The sequence below is a fragment of the Lissotriton vulgaris genome, chromosome 2_2, assembly GCF_964263255.1.
Source record: "Lissotriton vulgaris chromosome 2_2, aLisVul1.2, whole genome shotgun sequence".
Taxonomy (NCBI): Eukaryota; Metazoa; Chordata; class Amphibia; order Caudata; family Salamandridae; genus Lissotriton; species Lissotriton vulgaris.
This window is the reverse complement of record NC_141688.1, coordinates 159,640-183,622: the sequence shown is the minus strand read 5'-3', so window position 1 is coordinate 183,622 and position 23,983 is coordinate 159,640. Positions and strand designations below refer to the sequence as shown.

The 23,983-nt window shown below is 46.9% G+C and overlaps 1 protein-coding gene across 1 annotated transcript in view; it reads right to left on the bottom strand.

Moving 5' to 3' along the window:
• Positions 1 to 23,983, bottom strand: part of TSPAN3 (tetraspanin 3) — a 219,786-nt gene that overhangs the window by 129,758 nt on the left and 66,045 nt on the right. The window contains exon 3 of the mRNA XM_086959164.1: positions 12,657 to 12,731. Coding sequence (XP_086815290.1) covers positions 12,657 to 12,731 — 75 coding nt within the window. The remainder of the gene's footprint in view (positions 1 to 12,656; positions 12,732 to 23,983) is intronic.

Here is a 23,983-nt window from a genome sequence, read left to right as displayed (position 1 = left end):
TGCTTGGTTCATGTTGGTGTGCGGGCACCAGTTTGATGGCACCCTTAGCGAGGGACACATGAGGCTCTTTATTTTAAGAGCTGGTCTGAGCCAAGGACGATGTTGTGGCATGATGGGTAGCAGCCAGAAAGTACTGTTCTTGCACAGTGGAAAAATCACCTACTGATCGTAGGTGCTGTCTTTTCAATGCAATGTGCGATTGAAGGACAGATGGGGAGTCGCTGTTTCCCGGCTGAGTTGCCTCTAGCGAAGTCACCAAGGCCATATTCCTTGTTGGTCTGCAGCTGAAAGGTTTTGGTCTGCTGGGGTCTTGAGGGTTTAGGTTTTGGTGAGACCGGTCTATGGCTTGAGACTGCCAGCTAAATACCACACCAGGTTTGGGGACTGTGAAAGGCAGATTTGGTATTAGGAGAATACAGGGCATCCAAAGTCCTTTTTAATTTTTAAAGCATCTAGTCCAACTGGGACCCGAGCAGATTTCCATCAAAAGGGACATTTAGCAGTGGTTGTTGCACCAGGTCCGAAATTCAGAAATAGTATGCCAGACACGCCTGCAGAGGAAGATGGTTGTGTTAATCCCTCTAATATCAATAGCTGTTACGTTGAGGGTGCATCAAATATTGCATTGTTGATATATATCTCAAAAGAAATGGTGGATATGCTTTCTGATCTGCACATCGGAGTGTCAGTAAATCGTACAATCTACACTGATTTATTATAGTATCAATTTTTTGTTGGGTGCTCCCATGATGCCAAAATATCTACTCACCTTGGGTATTAATCCACTAGTCCTACAGCGTGGTCTAGATACAACCTACTACAATACACACCAAAGACACCAGAGAAATATTACTGTACTCCTCAATAAATATTGTGAACCAAAAACAGAGTCAGTCAATGAAGTTACAAAGATAATGTCCCAATGAGCGATCCACAGCTGTTGCCATGTCCAATCAATCCCTTGTATTCCAAACAGGATAACAAACAGGATAACAAACGGCAGCCATTGCATTGTTTTATGTTGTTGTTTTTTTTAAACATTATTAGCTTTGACAGAGAGATGCAATTATCAGTAAAAGTTCGTATGCAATATACATATACATCAGTGTTCGCCAAGAGGAATAAATCAGTACACTATGGTTCACTGTCTCTGGCATGGATATATGTGGTACAGGTATGTATAGTCATTGAATGAAGCCTGTGCGAAAGAGCTCCCTGGCAGGGATGTATCTCTAGTTATCTCACACATTGAGCATATTAAAATTCCTTAGACAGTAGCTATACATTAAAACTGTATTCCTTCCCTCCCCTCCCCTCCCCCTGCCCCTCCCCAGCACTTTTTTGGTATTTACACATTTAGTACCCGGTCCTTGTAGTTTTATGGGCTAGATTCAGAATCAGATATCGTATGTGGTGGCTCACAAATATTTCCTTGGTATTCATTTCATTTCCCCCATATCCTGGACCATTTTTTGGGACATCCTCTAGGAGTATACACCGCCCTTTCCGCCACCATTGCTGCATCCATGTCGTTCCCCCCAGTGCGCTCTTGAGGGTACTATTCCAGACTCCCAATTCTTAGCAATGTTTCGCTTTGCTATCGCCATCCCATGTGTCGCCCAAGTTTGTAAGCCTCTATTCAGGTCTGTAGGTTTCCAGATATTTAATAGACAACACCCTGGGTCTGGTTGAACTTCTACTTCGCTTGCCTCCGTTATCTCAGTCATTATTTGTTCCCAGTACGTTTTTATCTTTGGACAGTCCCATATGATATGGAAATACGTTCCAGTGAGTCCGCAGCCTCCGAGGCAACACAGATCCAGTGCACGGCCCAGCTTATGTAACAGTGTGCGGGAGTAGTATATACGATGTAGTATCTTGAGTTGGATTAATTTTAGCCGGGATGGGATCGATGTTTCCCGTGGAGATGCCAGCGCCTCTAGCCAGTCAGAGTCCTCTATGTCTCCTAATTATACCTCCCACCTGCTGCGGAGGACCACTGTGGCATCTGTGAGATTATTTACAAGGTTACGATATGTTTGGGATATTGTTTTCTTCCCCAGGTAGTCTGTGAGTAGCCTATCCTCAAGAGGGGAGGATTCAGCTAATTCCGTGCCGGGTGGGATGGCGCTTTGTAGTGAGTGTTTGATTTTGGTGTCTCTGAATAGCTCAGTATCCGCCATCCCGTACTTTTCTTGAACGGCTGTGAATGCAATGATTTCTCCCTTATGCCATAGGTCACCAATTGTTGTGATGCCAATTAGGTCCCATTGCCTAAACCCTTTCGTATTAGCTAGCGTGCCTAGGCGACGAGTTTCCCCAAAGTGGGGTGGCCAGTGTGAGCACTCCCTCCCATCCCAAAGCCTTCTGTGCTGTATGCCAAATCATTACCCTGTGTGCCGTCGGGCCTGTAAGCGCATGTTTTCGTTTGTTGGTGTACAATTCCTTCATCAAGTGTACTGTCAGGAGTATATTTCTGTCAAGCCTATATGCTGGTTCGTGCTGTGGAGTATGTAACCATTGCTTAATAATAGTCAATTGTGCAGCCCAATAGTATAGTTTAATACTTGGCAAGGCTATTCCTCCGTTGTACAAGCTACGTACCAGTTTTAGCGTGGGCTGAGCTGGTTTTCCGTCCCAGAGCAATAAGGAGATCTCTGCGTCAATTGTCTTAAAGTAGGAGAGAGGGACCGGGAATGGAGTATTCTGTAGTGCATAAAGAAACCTCGGGAGCGAGAGCATTTTAAGAGCGCTGCTCTTCCTAGCAGTGTCAGTGGGAGGGATCGCCAATGTGCCACATCTGATTTTAGCCTCTGCAGCGGTTTCAATACATTTTCTTCTATGAAAACTGAGTCTTGTGGGGTCACATATATACCCAAGTATTTAAACCCTCTGGTCACTATTTGTAGTGCACAGTCAGGGGGCAGCGTAGGCAGATGGCCATGCAATTGGTAGAGGAGTTTATGGTGTATCTTGACACCTCTCTATATCTATGGAGGATGATCATCAGAGCCTCCAAGGAAGGAGTTGGGGACATTATGTATATAAGCAAGTCATCAGCGTAGAGGGAGATTCGGTCCTCCCATCCCGCTTCCCATGTTATCCCACGGATCAGTGGGTCCGTACGTATTTTCATGGCCAACGGTTCTAGGATAAGCGCAAATAGAAGTGGGGATAGCAGGCATCCCTGTCTTGTCCCTCGTCCTAACCTGATCACCGCGACATATGTCCATTGGCCACCACTTGGGCTAGAGGTGCTGTGTACAGCAGCTTGACCCAGCTGCATAATTTGGGCCCGAATCCCATCTTAGTATATACAGCAAAGAGAAAGGGCCATTCCACAAGAACAAACGCCATTGTGGCGTCTAGGGATAGTATGGTGGCATCTTCCTTGAGCAATGGAGCGCGGTGCAATACTCCATGAAGGCGTCGTAGGTTTAGGGAAGTGTTGCGCTCTGGCATATAGCCCGATTGGTCCGGGTGTACCAATGTTGTGAGGTGTGGTTGCAACCGAAGTGCCAATAGTTTCGCTAATATGTTTGCGTCCGCGTTCATTAGTGAAATTGGACGATAGGAGGACGTCTGTTCTAGTGGTTTCCCAGGTTTATGGATTGCCACAATCGTGGCCATTCTTTGGTCTTGTGCAAGCATTCCTTGTGTTAAACAGTCATTGTACATGGGTAGTAGATGGGGGGTGACGTGTCGTGCAACTTTCTTGTAGAGTTCTATTGGTAGGCCATTGGGTCCCATCGCCTTCCCCTTGCGTAATTCCAATAGTGCCTTCCCCTTGCGTAATTCCAATAGTGCCTTTCCTATCTCTTCTATCGTGAGATCTTCCTCGAGTGTCTGCATGTCTTCTGGTGACAGTGTTGTTAATGGGATGTCGTGTAGGAACTGCATGCTGTCAGCTATGGTCGTAATGCCTCGAGGAGTGTATACTTTTTCGTAGTAGCTTGCCAATTCCTCCACTATCAGCTGGGGCTCTGTTGTGAGCGTGCCATCTGCGAGTTCTATGTGGGCTATCCATCTACCTGCTCTTTCCTTCTTTTCAAACCACGCCAGCATTTTCCTGGTTTTGTCCCCTAGTTCAAAGATCCTATGCAGTGTATCTGTGTGTCTGGTTCTCGCTACATCCTCTGCATACGCCCTATATTCCTGGGTCGTCAGTGTTAGGGTGTGTGTTGTGCTATCGGTGGGATCTAAGGCATGTGCTGTCTCTGCTGTCTGGAGGGCCACTTCTAGAGAATCGAGATTCTCCCTCTGGTCCCTTTTATGTCTAGTAATCGTTGAGATGGCCTGACCTCTAATTACTATTTTGTAGGCCTCCCAGAGGATTGATGGTGAGTTGACGGAAGACAGGTTTTTCTCAAAGTAGTGTTTGGTGGAGGTAGTTAGTGCTTTTGCTATCTTGCTGTTCTTTAGGTATTCGGGGTATATTGGATATAGCCTCTGCCGTCTAGTGGGTTGTGCGGTGTAGGTAAGCTGTATCGGGGAGTGGTCGAGATCCCCCTTGGCAGATGCTCTAATGCGGTTATATTTTCCGGAGGTATTGCTAGCGTTAATATATGGTCTATGCGGGAGAGGCTGTTATGTGCCCCCGAGTGAAATATGTAGTGGCGATCAGTAGGGTGCTTAAGCCTCCACATGTCCGTCAGTCCCATGGCTGCCAAAAAGTCTTTAAAAATCAGGTTGGGCCTAGTTTGTTCCCTGTGGGGCTGGCAATCTATTGCTGTGTCAAGGACTGCGTTGAAATCCCCCCTATGATCAGTTCTCCTTCGGGAAGATCAAGTAATAGTTTCCCCAGGTCCTGAAAGGCCCAGTGGTGTAGCGTCTGGGGAATATATACTGACAGTATGTTGTATTTCCGTCCCTCCCATTAGCACGCGATTGCTGTAAAGCGCCCTTGGTCGTCCGTCCACGTGCGTTTAACTATCAGTGGGGAATTTTTGTGTATTAGGATGACAACTCCTCCGGACCCTGAGGAGAACTCTGCATGTGCGGCCATTTTGAACTCCCAACGGTTCAGTGCCTTACTGGTCGTGTGTTTCTTGAAGTAGCACTACAGTGGGAGATTTCCGTTTCAGATATTGCAGAACGAGTCCCCTTTTGATTTTATGCCCCAGCCAGTTCACATTCCATGAAATGATTGTCAGTTATGGGGAGACTAATTGTGGTAACTGGCGGTCATGTCCTGTCCTGATAGTGTGCGAGGAGTGAATGCAGCCGTACCACTGATTTGTTTCCGGGTGGAATCGAGGTATCCACTAACGTCGGGTGTGTGCGCTAGATTTTCTGGTAATTGCTCCGTAAGGTTGGCGTATTGCCATCTATTGCATATCAAGTGCCTAGTGATAACTTTTGTCCCTTGGACCAACATATTTGATTGTGTAGACCTATATCTCTGGTGAAACCGTAGGTGTATGTGGAGAGTCTGCAAAGCCATTAACCTGTAACCAATACAAAAACAAAGAAACCATAAAACATCCAAAACCCAAACCCCCCTCCCTCCCTCCCTGCCCGGCGGACAATGAACCGTCCACCACCCCAACTGAGCAGAGTGCTTAGTGTCCCAACTCAAATACAATGTTCGTGGTTGTGAGACGTCTGTGTCCTCTTTTGAGCCCCCCCCGCTGTGTAAATGTCCACGCAGCGCTGCTTGGGTCAATGTGTCCTAACTTTAGGAGTCTCTGCCTCTGGCCTCAGCGTCTCACCTCATAGGATCGAGCTTGGCCGTGAGCCGTTCTCTTCTTTGCCCCTACCCCCTTTGCTTCTTTCTCAGTTCGTCGCCAGTAGAGTGCCCTCTGACCCAGTTTGACATGTCTCATCTCGTTGCGGGTCACTTCCGATGACGCAGGCCATGCGATGTTTCTCTGTTAAACTGCTTTACTGATCACCAAGTGGGCTACCGCCTCTGTTGTGTTGTTGTGCATCTCGGTTCTTGTGTCCTCCAGCTGGTCTCCAACCCTCGAGCCAGTCCTGCGTTTTTTCGGGGATTCGAAAAACCATGCTTTTCCTTCAGATTCTACGCACAGTTTTGCCAGAAAGATCATGGAGTACTTCAGTTCTCGAGCTCGGAGTTATTTCTTGACGTCCCCAAAACTACTTCGATGTTGTGCCACTGCCGCTGTGTAATCGGGATAGAAGTTGACTTCCGAGTTGTCGATCTTTATCGGTGGATTTACACGTGCGGCCTGCAAGATGGCGCCCCGATCTCTGAAATTAAAGATTCTCGCCAAGATGGGCCGGGGCGGTGCACCCGGTTGCGGTTTTCCACCAGGCACTCGATGTGCTCGCTCCACTGAAAAATAGTTTGAGAGGCCTTTCGGTTGAAGTTGGTTATGTATGAGATCCTCTACATATAGATCCTGGGCTGGGCCCCCTGCGGATTCCGGTACACCTATTAGGCGTACGTTATTACGCCTCTAACGGCCTTCCGGTTTGTTAAGTTTAGCTTTGAGCATGGTGTTATCATCTTCCAATTTTTGTATCTTGTGCTGTAGGTCCGCTGTATCCCCAACGAGCCCCGTAGTTGGTTTTTCTACCTCCAAGAGCCGATCAGACATCTTCCTGAAGTCCACCCTTATGAGGAAGATGTCAGTAGAAATTGTGCCCATTGAAGAATGCATTTCCTTAAATGCTGCCATGACGTCTTGCAGAGTAACTTTTTCTGCGTTGGTGGGGTCGCCGTTTGGCTGGGGCGGTGTTTTCAGTGTTTCTCCCTTCGCATTGTCAGGGGTTTCTGTGTGATAGACGTACTTGTCTAGTTTCGGGGCCTGTTGGGCTCTCTGTCCCCTGCCACTCATTTTCAAAGCAGAAAGGTATCACTGGCTTAGCGATTGATAGGTCGGCGGGGAGGGTAGAGCTTGGAGTCTAGGCGTGTAATGTTCAGTTATTCACGACCTGCAGCGATGAGGCAGCGGTTAATGCGGTCGGGACAGGGTCAACCCCAGGCGTCCACTCCAGTCACCACGCAGCTCCCGTGTTATTGATCTCCAAACTCCCAAACTATCGGGCCACTGTCTCTCCGTTTGTACTTAGTGGGCTGGCATGAGATATCATTGCGCAGTAGGGCGAGTCTTTATGAGGGGCCGCTGCGCTTATTATGGCCACCCAGGGGCGCAAGGATTCATAAGGCCGTGTATTCCAGCAGTTCGGCTGGATTGTGGTGCACTTTCCCTATTGGTAGAGCATGCAGGTTGTCATTAAAGCTGCTGGGGTCTCCTGGGTCGCGGCGCTAATGCTGAGGGTCGACCGTTAGTCTCGGCCGTAATGGGCGCTAAGTTTCCAACCACTCGCGTCGTCCCGCTCTAGATGGTGCATAAATTGAGCGATGCAGGCGTTTTGTTCTCCAGGTTATTCCATCCAGGGAGTCTACCCTGCGGCATATGGGCAGCGCCTATGTAACTGTGCCCCGGGGTCGCGTACCTTATTTCATTGCCGCCGACCTTTGACGCGGCGGCCTTCCGCGCCTTCCTCCACGGCACCTGGCAGCTACTCCAGTTCCCGGCTCTCAGCGCCAAAACAGGCCATTAACTTCACGGTGGCGCCGCGCCTCGGATGGGAGGAGTAGAGGAAAACGGGTCACCGCAATGGGTACCGGAGGGCATGCCGAGTCCGTGTCAGTGGTGTAGCATCTGCAATGTGGCGGATTATTGTGCAGATTAATCAAAGAGGGGCTCGTCGGTCAGAGAGCTCCTTAGGCTGCGTCCATCTTGGCTCAGTGGTAGCCACGTCCCCCCCATTGCATTGTTGATGTTCGTGCCCTCAGCAACAACATTTTAGCCCCACTTTCTGCCGGCCTCTGGGAGCGTGTTCAATCAATCAATCAATCAGGGTACTTGTAAAGCGCGCTACTCACCCGGGAGGGTTCCAATGGGGGGGTGCTGCTACTGCTCGAAGAGCCAGGTCTTGAGGAGTCTTCTGAAGGCGAGTAGGTCTTGGGTCTGCCGTATGTGGGTAGGGAGGGTGTTCCAGGTCTTGATGTCGAGGTAGGAGAAGGATCTGCCGCCGGAGGTCGTTCGTTGGATACGGGGGACAGCAGCGAGGGCGAGGCTGGCGGAGCGGAGCTGGCAGATGGGGGTGTGGGAGCGGAGTCTGCTGTTCAGGTAGGCTGGTACGGAGTTGTGGAGTGCTTTGTGTGCGTGGGTGAGGAGCTTGAAGGTGATCTCTTGTCGACAAGGAGCTAGTGTAGGTCTCTCAGGTGTGGGGGTGATGAGGCTGCGGCGGGGGACGTTGACTATCGTCGGGCGGCGGTGTTTGGGATGCGTTTTAGTCGTCGTAGGTGTTTGGCTGGGATTCCTGCGTAGAGTGTGTTGCCGTAGTCCAGTCTACTGCTGACAGTTCCGCGATCATGCCCAAAACGTAAAGGTCATAGAGAGAGAGGAACTTACAGAATTTACAATGAACAAATGAGTGGTAGCTCTGAGCACCACTGTCTATCCCCTTGAATTTTTGGCTCGGGCGAGGTGGGGGTTCTGCTGCATGAATAGACACTATCTGTCATGTGGGGTGCACAAATATTCAGTAGGAGGTGGCCTGGTCACAGATCTAGACAGGATCGTCAAGAACAGATTTAAAGTTCTTGTCAACCTTGCCTTATTCTGCTCTTTTGAACAACCTCTGCATTTTCTTTAGTTTGTCTTCCATGGTGTGGATTGTAACCGGATGGCGCTATGTGGTGTACTGAATTATTGCATAGTAGGCAGTTGTACCACTGGATTGCAAGTTTTGCAGAGGCTGGCACACCCTTGAAGGGAAACCTGCATTTAATCCGAATCCAGATAAGTAATGGAGAAGGGACTGGTGAGGATGTTGCCACTGTAAGAAAGGATGAACAGTTTTTAGACAACGCATGCGGTCTCTTCGAGACATTTAGTAAGTGGCTTTTAAAAGTGCCACCAGAGCCTTTGGCTTGCCTACAAGCTTGCGTTCACGAGCTCGTGCACAGCTGCCATCTGTGTTTATATAGCTGTAATTAGGCTCCTCTGCTTGCACTCATCCTTCCTTCTCCCCTTCCTCTTCATCAGTTTAATTTGTGTCTATCACTGTGAATGCTCCTGCTTTCATCAAGTGCAAACACAATCAGTCGTCTGTGCACGCTTCCACCAGGCACACACCACCAGCCGTCAGTGCACGCTTCTACCAGGCACACACACCACCAGCCCTCAGTGCACGCTTCCACCAGGCAAACAAACCACCAGCCGTCAGTGCATGCTTCCACCAGGCACACACACCACCAGCCATCAGTGCACGCTTCCACCAGGCATACACACCACCAGCCGTCCGTGCACGCTTCCACCAGGTGCACACACCACCAGCCGTCCGTGCACACTTCCACGAGGCATGCACATCACCAGCTGTCAGTGCACACTTCCACCAAGCACACACACCACCAGCAGTAAGTGCACGCTTATCCACCAAGCGCACACACACCAGCCATCAGTGCACGCTTTTCCACCAGGCACACACACCACCAGCTGTCAGTGCACACTTTTCCACCAGGCGCACACACACACCACCAGCCGTCAATGCACGCTTTTCCACCAGGCGCACACACACCACCAGCCGTCAGTGCACACTTTTCCACCAGGCACACACACCACCAGCAGTCAGTGAACGCTTCCACCAGGCACACACATCACCAGCCATCAGTGCACTTTCCCACCAGGCACACACACCACCAGCAGTCAGTGAACGCTTTTCCACCAGGCACACACACCACCAGCCGTTGATGCACGCTTCTGCCAGGCACACACATCACCAGCCATTGGTGCACACTTCCGCCCGGCACACACACCACCAGCCGTCGGTGCACACTTCCGCCAGGCACAAACACCACCAGCCATCTGTGCACGCTTCCACCAGGCACATACCACCAGCCGTCAGTGCACGCTTTCCCACCAGGCACACACACCACCAGCCGTCAGTGCACGCTTTCCCACCAGGCACACACACCACCAGCCGTCGGTGCACGCTTCCACCAGGCACATACACCACCAGCCGTCAGTGCACGCTTCCACCAAGCACACACACCACCAGCCGTCAGTGCATGCTTCCACCAGGCACACACACCACCAGCCGTCAGTGCACGCTTTCACCAGGGACACACACCACTAACCGTCAGTGCACGCTTTCCCACCAGGCACACACACCACCAGCCAGCAGTGCATGCTTCCACCAGGCACACACACCACCAGCCGTCAGTGCACGCTTTACCACCAGACACACACACCACCAGCCGTCAGTGCACGCTTCCACCAGGCACACGCACACACACACCACCAGCTGTCGATGCACTTTTTCACCAGGCACACACACACCACCAGCCATCAGTGCACGCTTTCCCACCAGGCACACACACCACCAGCCGTCCGTGCACGCTTCCACCAGGTACACACACCACCAGCCGTCAGTGCACGCTATCACCAGGTACACACACCACGAGCCGTCGGTGCACAGTTTCACCAGGCACACACACCATCAGCCATCAGTGCACGCTTTTCCACCAGGCACACACACACCACCAGCCGTCAGTGCACTTTTTTTCCACCAGGCACACGCACCACCAACCGTCAGTGCAGCAGGCTCTTCTCAGAGTTTCTTGGTAAATATGTGTTCGATGCCTGGGAGGGAGTGGGTCGAGTTTCCTTAAATCATGCGGAGTAAGCAGGTGAAGGGCATGAACTCCTGTATGAGTAAGTCATGCTGCCTGGGGCTCATTCACTCCACACTTGTAAATTGTGCCTGCACCAGGCTTTTTCCCATTTGCAACGTTCGGCGCATGCGCACAGCCAGGCAGCTCCCACACGCCCGGGAATGACTGCTTCCTGCAACCAGAATGGAAACAACATTCAGAGCAATGAAAAAAAGTTCATTTGATGCAAAGAACTGTTAACAAAAACCATGTCCAGCTATTGTAGATCTGGCAACTTAAACAAAACATCAACAAAAAACAAACAAGCATTGGCATAGCCAATAGGTCTCGCTTTTTGGACCCTAGAAGTATTTAGTTATGCAGCAGAATATCCTTGGTGCAACAACACCAACTGTTGCATGGCTACACACTTGTAAGGTCCCAAAAGCGAGACCTATTGGCTATGCCAATGATAGTTTTGCTTGGCATCGAGGACATCTGAGAGTTCTTCAAAGATGGGTCAATCCCTTGGCAACATCGGATCTCAAATTGGATGGGGAGTACCAAGGGGATTTCGATGTAGGTGATGGTGCACTTTAGGTGTTGACTTAGTCAGCAAGGGAGCCTTAACAGGGTCCTGAGGTCAAGGCAGCACCAAAGAACCACTCTGTACCCTTGAATGGGGCTTTGGTGGGTTTCTGTAGGTTTCGATCCAGTCTCTAGTCTGGTGAATACGCATCAGAAGAGCCATACCTGAAGGTTTATCCCATATTCGGCTTGACTTGAGGATCATAGGCAAACTCCTACAGGAGCGGTGCTCTACTGAACTGTGTTTTAGGTGTGGAGACTGACCTTGTGGAGCTGAAGAGGCATGGGGGAATCGGTCTAGTTTTTAGGCCGAAAGTGTGGGCTGCCACCTCGTTCATATTGAGTTCTTACTTCCTCTTCTGCCTCAGAGGCCTCCGAGAACGTGACTCTGAACTTTCAACACGTTAGGCTATTGGAATGCCATTGAATTTACAGCATAAGGCACAGCAGGAGTCAAAGGAGGTCACCTCATGAGTTGGCGAGATGGACAGCTTACAAATACTGCACGGATTACTCCAGGGATATTTGCCATTATACACAGGGCAGAATTGGAACATCCATGCTGCATACCTTTGCATAAGGCACATTCTCCAAATAACAGGCAAGACGACTTAAGGTTCGCTGCTGATGGCGCAACAAAAGATTCTGTGACGGATGGGGTGTTCTCGTGCATTGTAGAGTTAAGGGTGAGTGACAACAGGTCTTGACACTCAAACGACTTAGAAGAAAAACAAGTTGCAAACATCGGGCCCAACACATGATGGCAGGAGTACGCAGAGTATAATTATCTACAACAACACACGCTGTGAACATCAAGATACAAAATATTCAGTTGTGTAGTCTGTAACAACTTTCAAAGCAATCACAAAGGGTTGGGCGGTTTGTTTTCTTTAGGCATGCATTTACATGGATTACATGGAATGGATTTAGGCAAATGCAACCAATCCAAGACAACATTTAGCACACGAATAACAAAATCAGTGCAGTGTCAGCAATCAAAGCAAGTTCTTAGTGTATATATTCCTGCAGAATTATTCTTGTATAAGGCATCTATTACCATGGTCAAAATGAGTGTAAGAGGGGGACATTTTTACATCTACTCTGCAAGAACCAGACTGTCTAACCAAGCAATGGGAACATACCAAGCCTGGATCAACCTGTGCCTCTAGAGACAGAAGCGATTGATAGGTTCAAGAGAATGATTTGGAGGCGAAGCTATGTCAAGAGGACTGTAGTTGAGCCCACAGTAAAGGTGGAGCGTATGTGTCGACACAAAATAAGGGGGTCAACTTAAGATTTACTCAGCTCTATCTCTATAGAGAATCAATATATGTGGTATTTTACATTTTATATACTTAGATAGCATTTAATAAATTGTACAATTAAATCTAGCACTCGACCGAATAAGATACAATATGAAAGTTTAGATATTTACCTTTGCCCTGTAGATGTAACCCAGAACAACCACTACAACTTCTGTTACAAAAACTAGAAGGAGGATGATGACAAACTGCGAAGAAAAAAAACGGGCCACGCAATTACAAGACAGCATATAGTGGAGCATACAAAATATATGCAGTGCACAAACATATAGGTTAACATCAGTATTAATGCTTAATGGTAAAAAATATGCAATATTAGGTTTATCCAATACCACAATTACAGAACATTGCTCAACTCTTCAACTATGAAATTAGGGAAAACATATTGCAATCTACATAGACAAACCGTAAATCATCAGTGGTATTTTGCAAATTTAGCTCGACATGGATGCAGTCTAGTTTTGGAGTTATGTTTTCTATTCAATTCTTTCATTTAACAGCAATAGCCTACCACAAACATCACATATCATGTGTCAGAGTATAACCTTTCATTAACAAAAATAATCCAACTAATTTTGTAAAGGAATTGCATATATTTTTTAAGTATCTTTTACTCAACACTGTGGGGTAATGTGCTTTTCAATTCAACATTATATATCCATTGAAGATAAATAATAAGCCCCAACAAATCCAGTAGGTCTTATCTTCCAAAAGGGACCACAGTGCAAGTGGTTTCGACAATACTTTTCACTTCAAGATGGTCTCCGAATGTGTGTGCTTGTGCACTGCCACAATCTTTTAATGCTTTTATTTAAAAAGTTTTATGAAAAAGAGTTTTAAGATGACCACAATAATATGTATGCATGGCAGAAAATGCGAAACACGGATCTGGGGGAAGGAAAACAGGTTTGTGGAAAGCAAAGCAGAGGCGCGGGTAGGAGAGAAACATTCTGGAGGGCATGGGTAGGAAGCAAACTAATTGGGAGAGAGAGCAACGTGGAGTGGGGGGAGAAATGCAAAAGGGTGTGAGCAACAGGATTGGTTGGGGGAGAAACTCACGGGCAGAAGGGAGAGCACAACACACAACACAGAGGGGGGAAAGAGAAGCACACTAAAGAGACGGCTGCAAAACACATGTACTCTTGTAGAGTGGTTAAACTAAAAGAAAAAAGTGGTGCCTAAAAAACAGAAAGTTAAAGAACATAAGTAATGCGTCCTATCTCTGGGGTAAGGGGAAAACAAAAAAGAAAAAAGGAAGGAAAGCCCGCACAAGCTGGCAAATAAAGTGACAATGATGCCAACCAATGGTAAGCAATGGCTGGGCCCTAAGTCCACTGTAAGCTAACAATATGTCGTGAAGCAGAGAGCAAGACCTAAAATTGTTCCACAATATTAGCAGCGAAAGGATACAACTCATTCAATTAACATGATGGCAAAGAAGCTATGCCATAAGGGCAGGCCGAAAACAAGCATAAGGAGGCAAGTCATCAAATCAGGGGCAATCAATTGAAGTAGATGAGAAAGTCATCCAAGCCAACTGTAAGCTAACAATACGTTAACCAACAGACAGCTGGGAGATCACAAACAAGCATAAGGTAACAATTCATCAAATTAGGGGCATCGAATTGAAGCAGACAAGAAAGCTATCCAATTAGGACCAGGTAGTGACTTTAAAACACACTAGGTATTGTAGACAATAAGTGTTAATAACCGCTAAAGCGGTTTGTAGGGGAGACATGAAAACGAGTCTTCAAGACGATAATGGGTACATTACAGAGAAACACATTTTTGAACATCTAGATATTGGAAAATATAGTTAATTGTCTAGTCTTTTCTATTTCCTAAAATCAGACACTGCTCATCTGAAAGTTTCATTCCTGTACTGTTTGTACATAAGGGAAAAAAAGGAAATGACAGTGCACCAGAAAGCAATTTGGTTTGAGCAATTTTGTTGTGGTGACTACTTTTTGGAATTTTCAAGTACTGTGGTTTCTATAGGATAGGGAGAGCCAGGAAATCCATATTTGTACTGATATGATATTCTCTGTGTCAGACTGTACTGAACAGCGAAAGACATAGGTTTAAAATGATTGATTCGGACTACAGCACCCCAAATTGTCATTCTCGAAAATGAAACCTTTAATGAAGCAAGTGTTTTCTACCTGCTACAGGGCTCCAACAGCCTCTTTATTGCCAGTTTAGCTATCAGGCCCTCATTCCAAGATGATCGAAACTCACAATTAGAACGGTACCTCCAGTAATCTTCAAAATCTGAAATTACAAATCATGCACTAAACTCGCTTTCAGAAGGTTTGATCACAAAATGTGAAATGACCCTTCAAATGTGATAGGATAACTACTAATCTCTCTTTAATTTACCATTTCTGATGGAAATCTTCTGAGCTCTTCACAAGAACATCCTTGTATTCATACATTCTAAGAGTAACAGATACATGCAGTGGGGAGTATCAGTGATCAACTGAAGAGGGTCTTAGTATTTTTCAAAACAAGACTGTACATTATCTTGTGCACTATTATAAATTTGTACAATGTTTCTGGGTGACAAACTGCTGTTACGATATTAAAATCAAAGGCATAGAAGCCAGTCACATTCTAACATAAAGATTGCCTGGGCAACTTGAGCACACAAATTTAATTTCCTTATGCACAGATATTTCTAAAAGAAAGTTCTTTCACACAAGTGAGTAAAAGCAAAGTGTTGCAGAAAACTTTTTTCAGGCCATAACACAATTTCAGACTCCTGGAAATTATATAGTCAAGCCATTAAATTAGTGTTTCAACAACAGCGGGTAGCGGAGTGACAAAATATCACTTGATAAAAAGCCCAAGAATTTAATATAGCATATACTCAATTTGTGCTGATCAAAGGCCCACTTAACACTGTAGGTAGATGACTGCGTCAAAGTGTTTTCCATTTTCCTCCATTGCCAATGGAATATTAATTGCACACTGAAGTACAGCTTTTCCCAGCATTTCACTATATTTACGTAGACATAGGGAATGTTTTTCAGACTGCAAAAACATCAGCAATGTCAGTCGCTGTTTCATCACCACACAGACATTGATCATTTGGTCTCAAACATGATCTATATTTTTGTACCCCTCTTCTTGTGTGCTACTCAATTAAGCAAATAAACAATTTTTTCAAGTTTGCTTTTCGCTTTCTTTCCATTTTAAAACGCATGTCCACCAGTGGTTTCTTGGTGGTATAAAACTATGGAACTGAAGGGAAAACAAAAAAACATCATAGGAGCATTTGTAATCCCGTACAATGTAGGAGTTTTCCTGAAGGTTAGATAACTATTTTCTAGCCTCATAGTCTGGTAAAGAGTTCCAAGAGCGAGATCCTGGATTGATCTCCCATATGTTCCTTCTTATATCGCAGAACCTGGGGAAGGTTGGCATAGGAAGAGCTTAATACTGTGTAGAGCCATATATTTAGTAGTCTCTTCACTAAGAAGTATGGGGCTGACCCTTGAAGAACCTTAAATATTGTGTAGCACGCTTTAAACTGAAACTCTTGCTTAACACTATGGCTGCTTAGGCAATTCCCCTCCGGTGCTGATTTTTTAAAAGCCCCTTTATTCATGACGAGCTCAGCTCGTCATGAGCACAGCTCCAGGCTACCTCATGACGAGCTGAGCTCGTCATGAGCATGGAAGGGGTTAATAGGTAACCTGTGTACTTGTTTTAGGGTTTAAGTTAGGTGAGACTGTCCAGGAGTCTAAATATGAGCCGGGCTACTTCATTTTGGATATGGATGGCATTTTATTGAAGAGATGCATGAAAAGAGTTGGCATTGTGTAACTGATATGCAACTATCCCTAAGTCTATCATTTTCAGGCTTCCAGGGGAAGAACAGAGGATATTTCCTAGTCAGTTTTAATGTGAACATTCACATATACAACTGTACCAATATGAGGTGTCATCCTTAGTCCATTATCTATCAATACCCCCAAACTCCTAACTAAAAGTCTTAGGTTGCAAAGATTCACCCATACTCACTATCCAATGAAGGCTACTCCAGATGTTGATTTTGTGGTTTAAAATCATGATCTTGGTTTAATCTGCATTTACCTTGAGATGGTTATTTCCCATCTAACACCACATGAACAGGTTTTAAAATTCCAGCTATGAAGCCAAGGTGTTATCTAAGTGGATAAGAAGCTCTAAATCAATTGCATAGCTGTACACCTGTTCTTTAACTAGTTTTTTTAACTAGGGGTCTAGAATACACTGAATAACAATGAATAAATAGGGAGATAGGGAAGCCCCTTTCTTATTTATAGAGGAACAATGAGAAACTCCACATCTAATCGGGGTAAATGTAGAAATTAATGGATCAAGCATCACTGCACTGCCCGAGTGTGATCTAGAAGGTAGGATTTCATCCAGTTCCAGGCGATATGCTATAGCCTTGCTGCCTCCTCTTATACGACAATAATCTAATTGTATTAGAGACAGACCCAACAATGGTATCAGACCATTATCTTCATCAAGCCTATGATCATTTATTGCAGCCATTATTAAGGATTCTGTACAATGGCCAGGGCAAAAGCCTGCTAGCTGTGGCATCAAATAATTTGACATTTGTAAATGGTCACAAGGTTCCTGAGCCACATATGCCTCCAGCAGCTTCACAGAACAGGGAAGCAGGGAAATGGAGCACTAGGTTTTTAATATCGTAGGATCATCCCCAGGTTTAATTTTTTAGACGAGAGATCACCCTGGCATTTTTAAAAGATTTGGGAAAACAGCCTTGAAGGACAGATCTGCTCAAAGGATTTTAAAATGGAATTTTAATGGCTTTCCATATATTTCTCATCATGTGAGGAGGACATAGTATTGCAGGGGAACCAGATTTAATCCTCTACATCAACTCATGGGGCTATCTGCATTCAGAAAATTAAATGAGGCAAGAAGGTGCCTTCTACTGAGTAATCAGATCAGAACAAGTTTTTGTGATGCTTGTTCTTATTAGGTCTATTTTATTAATGAAAAAGGAGTTCAAAGTATATCACAAAAGTTCTGAGAGAGCGCCACAGTTATAGTAACAAACTAGGGGAGGATAGCTCCATCATTTTGAAAAATTCCTTCTGTTTGCGGAAGGCGTCTGCGATTTTATTGGAACAGTAATTAGATTTAGCTTTACTATCAGTTTATAATCTGCCATCTCAACTTTAAATGTATTTATATTAATGTCGTTTTAGTGCCAAAGGCATGCCGGTTGACTTAGATAAGGCTTTGCTACCTTTAGCTGTGGGATTAATCAAGGAGCTGACTTAGAACGAAGTTCTGCAGTTTTGTGGAGGAGCCTAAAGTTCACACCAGTTACCACTTGTGACAGGTTATGTAGCAAATCTGTCACGACGTTGTTTAAACACACAACATCGACACCCCCATGCCCCCCAACACACAAAAAACATCCTCTATGGCTCCAAAGGCTCCATGTAATAACCATTTTTCTTTGATTCAAAATTTTTATTTTCAACTATGTATTGCTTTTCCAAAGCTTATGCTGGCAAATCATTATGTTTCAATTCGGTTCCATAACTGCTATCTGGTTACTTCAGCAAACCATGTCACTTAGACTAGTCTCTACCAGAACATGCTGGCAATGGCAGGTCACACCAAAATGGAATGGTAATAATATACTGCCTTTCAAACTCTTAGAATCTGCAATCACTTAGAACTGAAGTAGAAATGATGAACAGGGCAATCTATGCCTCTGATACCCGGTAGAGGCAACAGAAACTTACAGCACCATGATTTAAAAGAAAAATCAACATAAGGTTATAAAAACACATGGTTGGTATGCAGAAAAACTGATACGTTTTAAAAAAAAGAAGCTACAGTTCTTTGTTCAAAAGAAGAGAGCTGTTTTAACTATTGCAAAAAGAATAATTTAAACAGAATATTAAGCACAAGCTTTGTCAAAACTAATGGGTCTTTCCTTTTGGCCGTTGCCGATGCTTTTAGGCAGATGCACTCCTGCTTCGGCAAAAAGAATACAATATCACATCGCATATATTTGCCCAGCAAAAAGGATGTGTAATGGTAACACACAAATGTCTCGACAGTACAGCAGCCTAGGGTCATGCCTTTTTTGGAGTGGCAAACAACAAAAACAGGAATACAATGTGTACACAAATGTGTTTCAAGAAAAGAACTATAAAACATCATATTTCAGCAGCCCGCCACGTATGAGGGACACATAATTCAAATTTCGATTTGATATCCTACTAAAAACGGCACTCCAAAATGGGTCCAGCAATTGGCATCTAGCTGTTTTAGATTGACAAGGCTTTTACAAGAAATGTTACTGCATATTGCCTGTGTCTGCCTAAACCTGCTTGAAGCACGTGGCATTTTTTAAGCCATTATTTTTATGTTTAACTTTGTTTTTTATTGACATTCTGCAATTTGGAAACCAGATATACATCTGTTAAACCTGTACCTGATTTCACTGCTATCCCCCCCGCCCTCCCCCCCCCCCCCCCCCCCCCCGCCCCCCCGGCATACATTTCAGCAAGGGTTGTCTGTGTGCGGCCCTTCCAATGTCCATAGGGTACATCTTTGAGGTGGCTACCTGCTGTAGCGTATCACAAGGTTTTCCCTACACAACAATGTCAAAGTAACTGGTGTACTTGGGGCCTATCTCTGTTTTGGCCAATACGGAGATCAACATCCAGAGTTCCAATCAGGGATCCCTGTGTGGATCATCTGCATCTGTGAGTCGGAAAAGGCGAAGATATTTCGGATCAGGTAACTTCCTTCATTCCGGTAGTTAATAAAGACACTAGTGGCTGCCAAAGTTCGCTGAATCCCCCGCGGAGTAAGTGAGGGAAGCATGGATCAGTTCCATCCCCAAGATGTACCATAATCTATGCAACCACCCAGTGTTTGTCAGTTGTGTCTGTGTCCCCCAATGTGAGAAGATATTTTGAGTTGCTGCCCGTAGGGCCAGTCCCATATGTGCCCCTTCTAGACTTCAAAGGGTAAGTCAACGGGTTAGGAAGTCACAACACCACATAGGCTGGGAACCTCGTTATTTCAGTCTCGAATCATCAGTCCACATCATCTAGTACCTTTCTCCAATAACGTGTCAGCTCCTTACAGTCCCATAACAAGTGCACCAGTGTTCCTTCCTTCACGCATCCCTGCCAACAAGTCGGGCTACGGTCTGGGTTCCCTTTCTTCAATCGTACTGGCATCAAGTACCAGTAAATGGCTATCTTGACAGCGTATTCCCTGCTAGCGGTGTTGCGTGCTGTGTCATTGCCCCTATAATATATGTCTCTCCACTCGTTCGCTGTATGGTCCTGCCCCAGTTCGTGCACCCATCTTTTTTGTCCGGCAGTGGGCTGTGGAAGGGCTGGCGGGAGCAACATATCATACAATTCAGAGATCATTTTCTTGTCAGTATGTTTCGTCACCAGCCACTTTTCGTATTTTGTCAATGTCCCACTCACTTTTGGCCGTGCCTCCGGCTGAAGAAGTCAGTGGCGAATTTGGAAGTACTGGAACTGTTCTGAATCTGGAAGGTCATTGACTTGTCATACGTAAGGAAATGGAAGTATCCCCTCCAGGTCAAGTAAGTGCCCTGCAACTTTGCAGTCCGTCTCTCGCCATGCAATGAACACCCTTTCATTCATTCCTGGTGTAAACTCCGGATTATCAAATATGGGAGTCATGGGCGAGGGGAAGGATGTCAGGCCTAGTCTAGTGGCCACCCCATCCCAAACTCGCAGCAAGGTATTCTAATGGGCAAACCCTGGAGAATCAGTGACCTATCTGCCCTCTTCAAGAAGGGGACTTTCCACAGGGAGAGTTTCGCCAGTGCCCTGTCCTGGAATAGCCACCTATTCTCAGATTCCGGTCGGCTCCACTCTACTAAGTACCTTAACTGCGCCGCTCTAAAGTATTCCAGCATATTCGGAATCCACAGGCCTTCCTCATCAGGCTGCCTATAGCTTAGTTCCTATCGGAGACGGGGGTGTGCCCCAGCCCATACCAATTGCTGTGTCGCCTGCAGTAGCTTGTGGATAGTTCCTGATGGGGGTCAAACCGGTAACGTCTAGAATAAGAACAGTGCTTGGGAAGGATGAACATCTTGATTGCGGAGACCAGTCCCAGCAGCGACAGCTGGTGAGGTTTCCAGTGATGTAGCTCCCTAGTGACCTGAGCGAGTAGTTTAGAATAGTTTAGCGTGACTATCTGTAGTATGGACGGAGCAAATTCAAGCCCCAGATATTGGATAGACTTCATTGCCTATACCCTTGCATAGCGTTCCCTACCTGTCCCCCCTCGCTGGTCCAGTCTGCAAATCATTAACTTCCCAAAATGTACCCAAAAACCAGAGACCTGTCCGAAGGACTCCAGTTCGTGTAAGAATGATGGCACCGATCGCTCCAGCGTATCCAGGAACGCATTGTTATCATCTGCATTTAGACTCCACGGAGTGTCTTTCCCCGCCAAAGGGGATGCCCAGAATATCGGGTTTGTCCCGTATCTTCTGCGCCAATGGTTCAATATATCGCACGAAGAGAAGGGGCGATAATGGGCACCTAGCATCGTTCCTCGTCGACTCTGAAAAGGACTAGACGATATCCCATTCACCCAGATTGTCGCTCTTGGTGCGCTGTGACAACTTGTCACCCAGGGTCTGCACCACTCTCCGAGGCCGAAGTAAGCTAGTTTTATCCAAAAAACTTCAGTCCAACCGGTCAAATGCCTTTCCGGCATCCACTGACAGCAGAAGGGCATCCATGTTCGAGCAGTGGGCTTTGTCGACTAGATGGAGAATACGTTTCGTGTAATCACTACTCTGTAAGTTGTAAATGAAACCAGACTGATCCAGTTCGATGATGCCCGGCATCAGTGGGCCCAGTCTGGCGCTAAAACCCCAGTGAACAGCTTCTAGTCAGCATTAGGAAGGGAAACTGGGCGGTAGGAGCCGCAAAGGGTTTTAGCCTTCCCGGGCTTGGGAAGCCCACGATAGAGGCTGCCAGCATATCAGAAGGGATTGTCACGCGTCCAGTGAAGGAGTTAGAGAGCCATGTCAGGACCGGGGTGAAGAGCTGGCAAAAAGATTCATAAAAACCTGCCGAAAAAACCTCTGGACCCTGCGAGTTCAAGAGCTTTATGCAGGAAATCGCCCCTATAACTTCCTCTATCCGATCGGGCCTCTAGGGTTTCCGCCCCTCCATAGTTGGTGCTTTTGTGTTAGCTCCTAGTAGGTATGCTTGGGCCTGGGTGCCTATCCCTTTGGTAAAGGGCAGAGTAGATGTCCTGAAAAGCCCTCTCAATCTCAGCATCCCCTTCCACCACCTCTCCTTTAGCATTCTGGAGATATTGGACCTATATTTGCTGGGTACGGGCCCTGAGTTTACTCGCCAACTGACGCCTCATCTTTTTCTCCCCCCCACACGATACAGTAGGAGGGCCTGAGCCTAAGGGCCACGTATTCAGCCCTATCCAAATCGAGCCCTGCAAGTTGGGCCCGTGCAGCCTTCAATTGGCGCCAAACTCTAGGTGCAGCGGTCCTGCTGTGCACCCTTTCCAGCTCTAGCACTTGAGCTGTGAGAAGTTCCTGCTAATCCTTACACTCTCTATTCTCAGCTGCAGAGATGGTGATCAGTTCCCTGCGCACCACCGCTTTAAGGGCCCCCCCATCAAGTGGGTAAGGAAATGTCAGGAGAGCCGTTCAGTTCTAGGTAGTCCGTAATGCACTTCTGAATCTGTTTCGTCACCCCGTCTCTGCGTAGCATGCTTTCTTAAAGTCACCAACCCCCCTTCTGTCTATGTATCGGAGGTTCCCGAAGAGTCACTGTCACCGCATCATGGTCCGAGAGCGCTACCGGGATGATGTCTACTTCTCCCACTAAGTCGTTCTGTTGGGTCGTGCCTAACAGGTAGTCAAGTCGGGCATAGGTACGGTGCGAGTGTGAATAGGACAAAAATTGAGAGGATTGCGGGTGAGCCACCTGCCAGATGTCCACCAGTCCTCTAGATTGTAGCCAACTTTTCCCTGCATTAGACAGTGCGCCCGGTTGGGAGTATCGGTGACTGGATCTGTCTAGTGTGGCATCCATGACAAAGTTCAAATCCCCCACCTTCCAGTAACCGCCGCTCATGGTTGCTCAGGACCTCAGAGAGCTGCCATTCGAAACTTCTCTTGCCCCAAATTGGGCGCGTAGATAGATCCCACCACAAGTGGAGATCCCTCTATCCAGAGCTTAGAGGTGACATTTAACTTGAGCCACTTTACCGCGTACCCTCCCAGCAAATTGCTTAGAGACTAATATGGCTACTCAACTTTTTATCGGTCGTGGTCATCTAATGCCAATCTTTGGGGAGGAGATGAGTCTCCTGCAGGAGACACACAACTGCCCCCAGGTTCTCTAGGTAGGACAGTATGGATTTCAGTTTAATAGGGTTGTTAAGACCCTGTACATTGAGGGTTACTACTTGAAGTGTGGCATGAGGTCGTAGTATTACCTATCTGCTTCGCCCGTGGGATCCCAATCCCCTCACATGTGTGTGTCTTTCGCTGCTCTAGCTGTCCCTACATCAAACCCTTTCCTTGGAGCCTTTTCTGTAGCACACCAGTACCCCCCTTCCAACCGCAACCTAGAATTCCCAACCCCCAAAAATTGTCTATTGCCCGCTAACCTAAGTCGTGGAAACTTGGAAGAAGAAGGAATACGGAGCATGTTGTGGTCCACGGTCGGAGCCCTCTTCGTCCGAAGGAACTCCCTTCACGCAGATTTTATTCCACTTAGAGCGGTTTTCGAGGTCCTCCGTGTGCGCCTGCATGTCGAGCTGCTTTCCCCGCAATTGAATCACCTCTTGTTGGAGCTGCGCCACTTCTTCCTCTCTGGACTGCTCCTGTTCATCTAGGTTGGCTACTCTTTAGCCAATCGTATCCACATCGCAACAAATCTTTCACCTCCCCTGCCACCTTGCTTTTGAGTGTCTGGAAGTCCTCCCTCAAAATATTAAAGAGTGCCTCTATGAAGGAGCGAGTGATCGGGGTTCCGCACCCTCCGGCTCCAGATGCAATTTCGCTGTCGGGGGCGACCGGCCCTCTTTGTCCCCAGACTGTGGACCTTTGGACAGCATATCTTTCAGTGTCCAGTCTTTTTCCCCTCTCACCGAGGACATGTCTGCGGTATGGGGCCGGAGTCCAGGAAGGGCTGCACACCTTTGCTCTCTGGTCTACTTCAGGCAACCTGCTCCCCCCAGTATTCCTAGGCCACTATCCCTTACCGCGACTCCAACTGCTGTGCAAGTTGCCCTCAGGCTCGCTCAGCTTGAGCTGTGACCCTAGACCTCCCGCATCCCCCACCAGTTCCGTCCAGTGCTCCTCCTGGACCTCGAGCTCCGGGAGGCCAGTTCCGCACCTCAGTGCCCCACT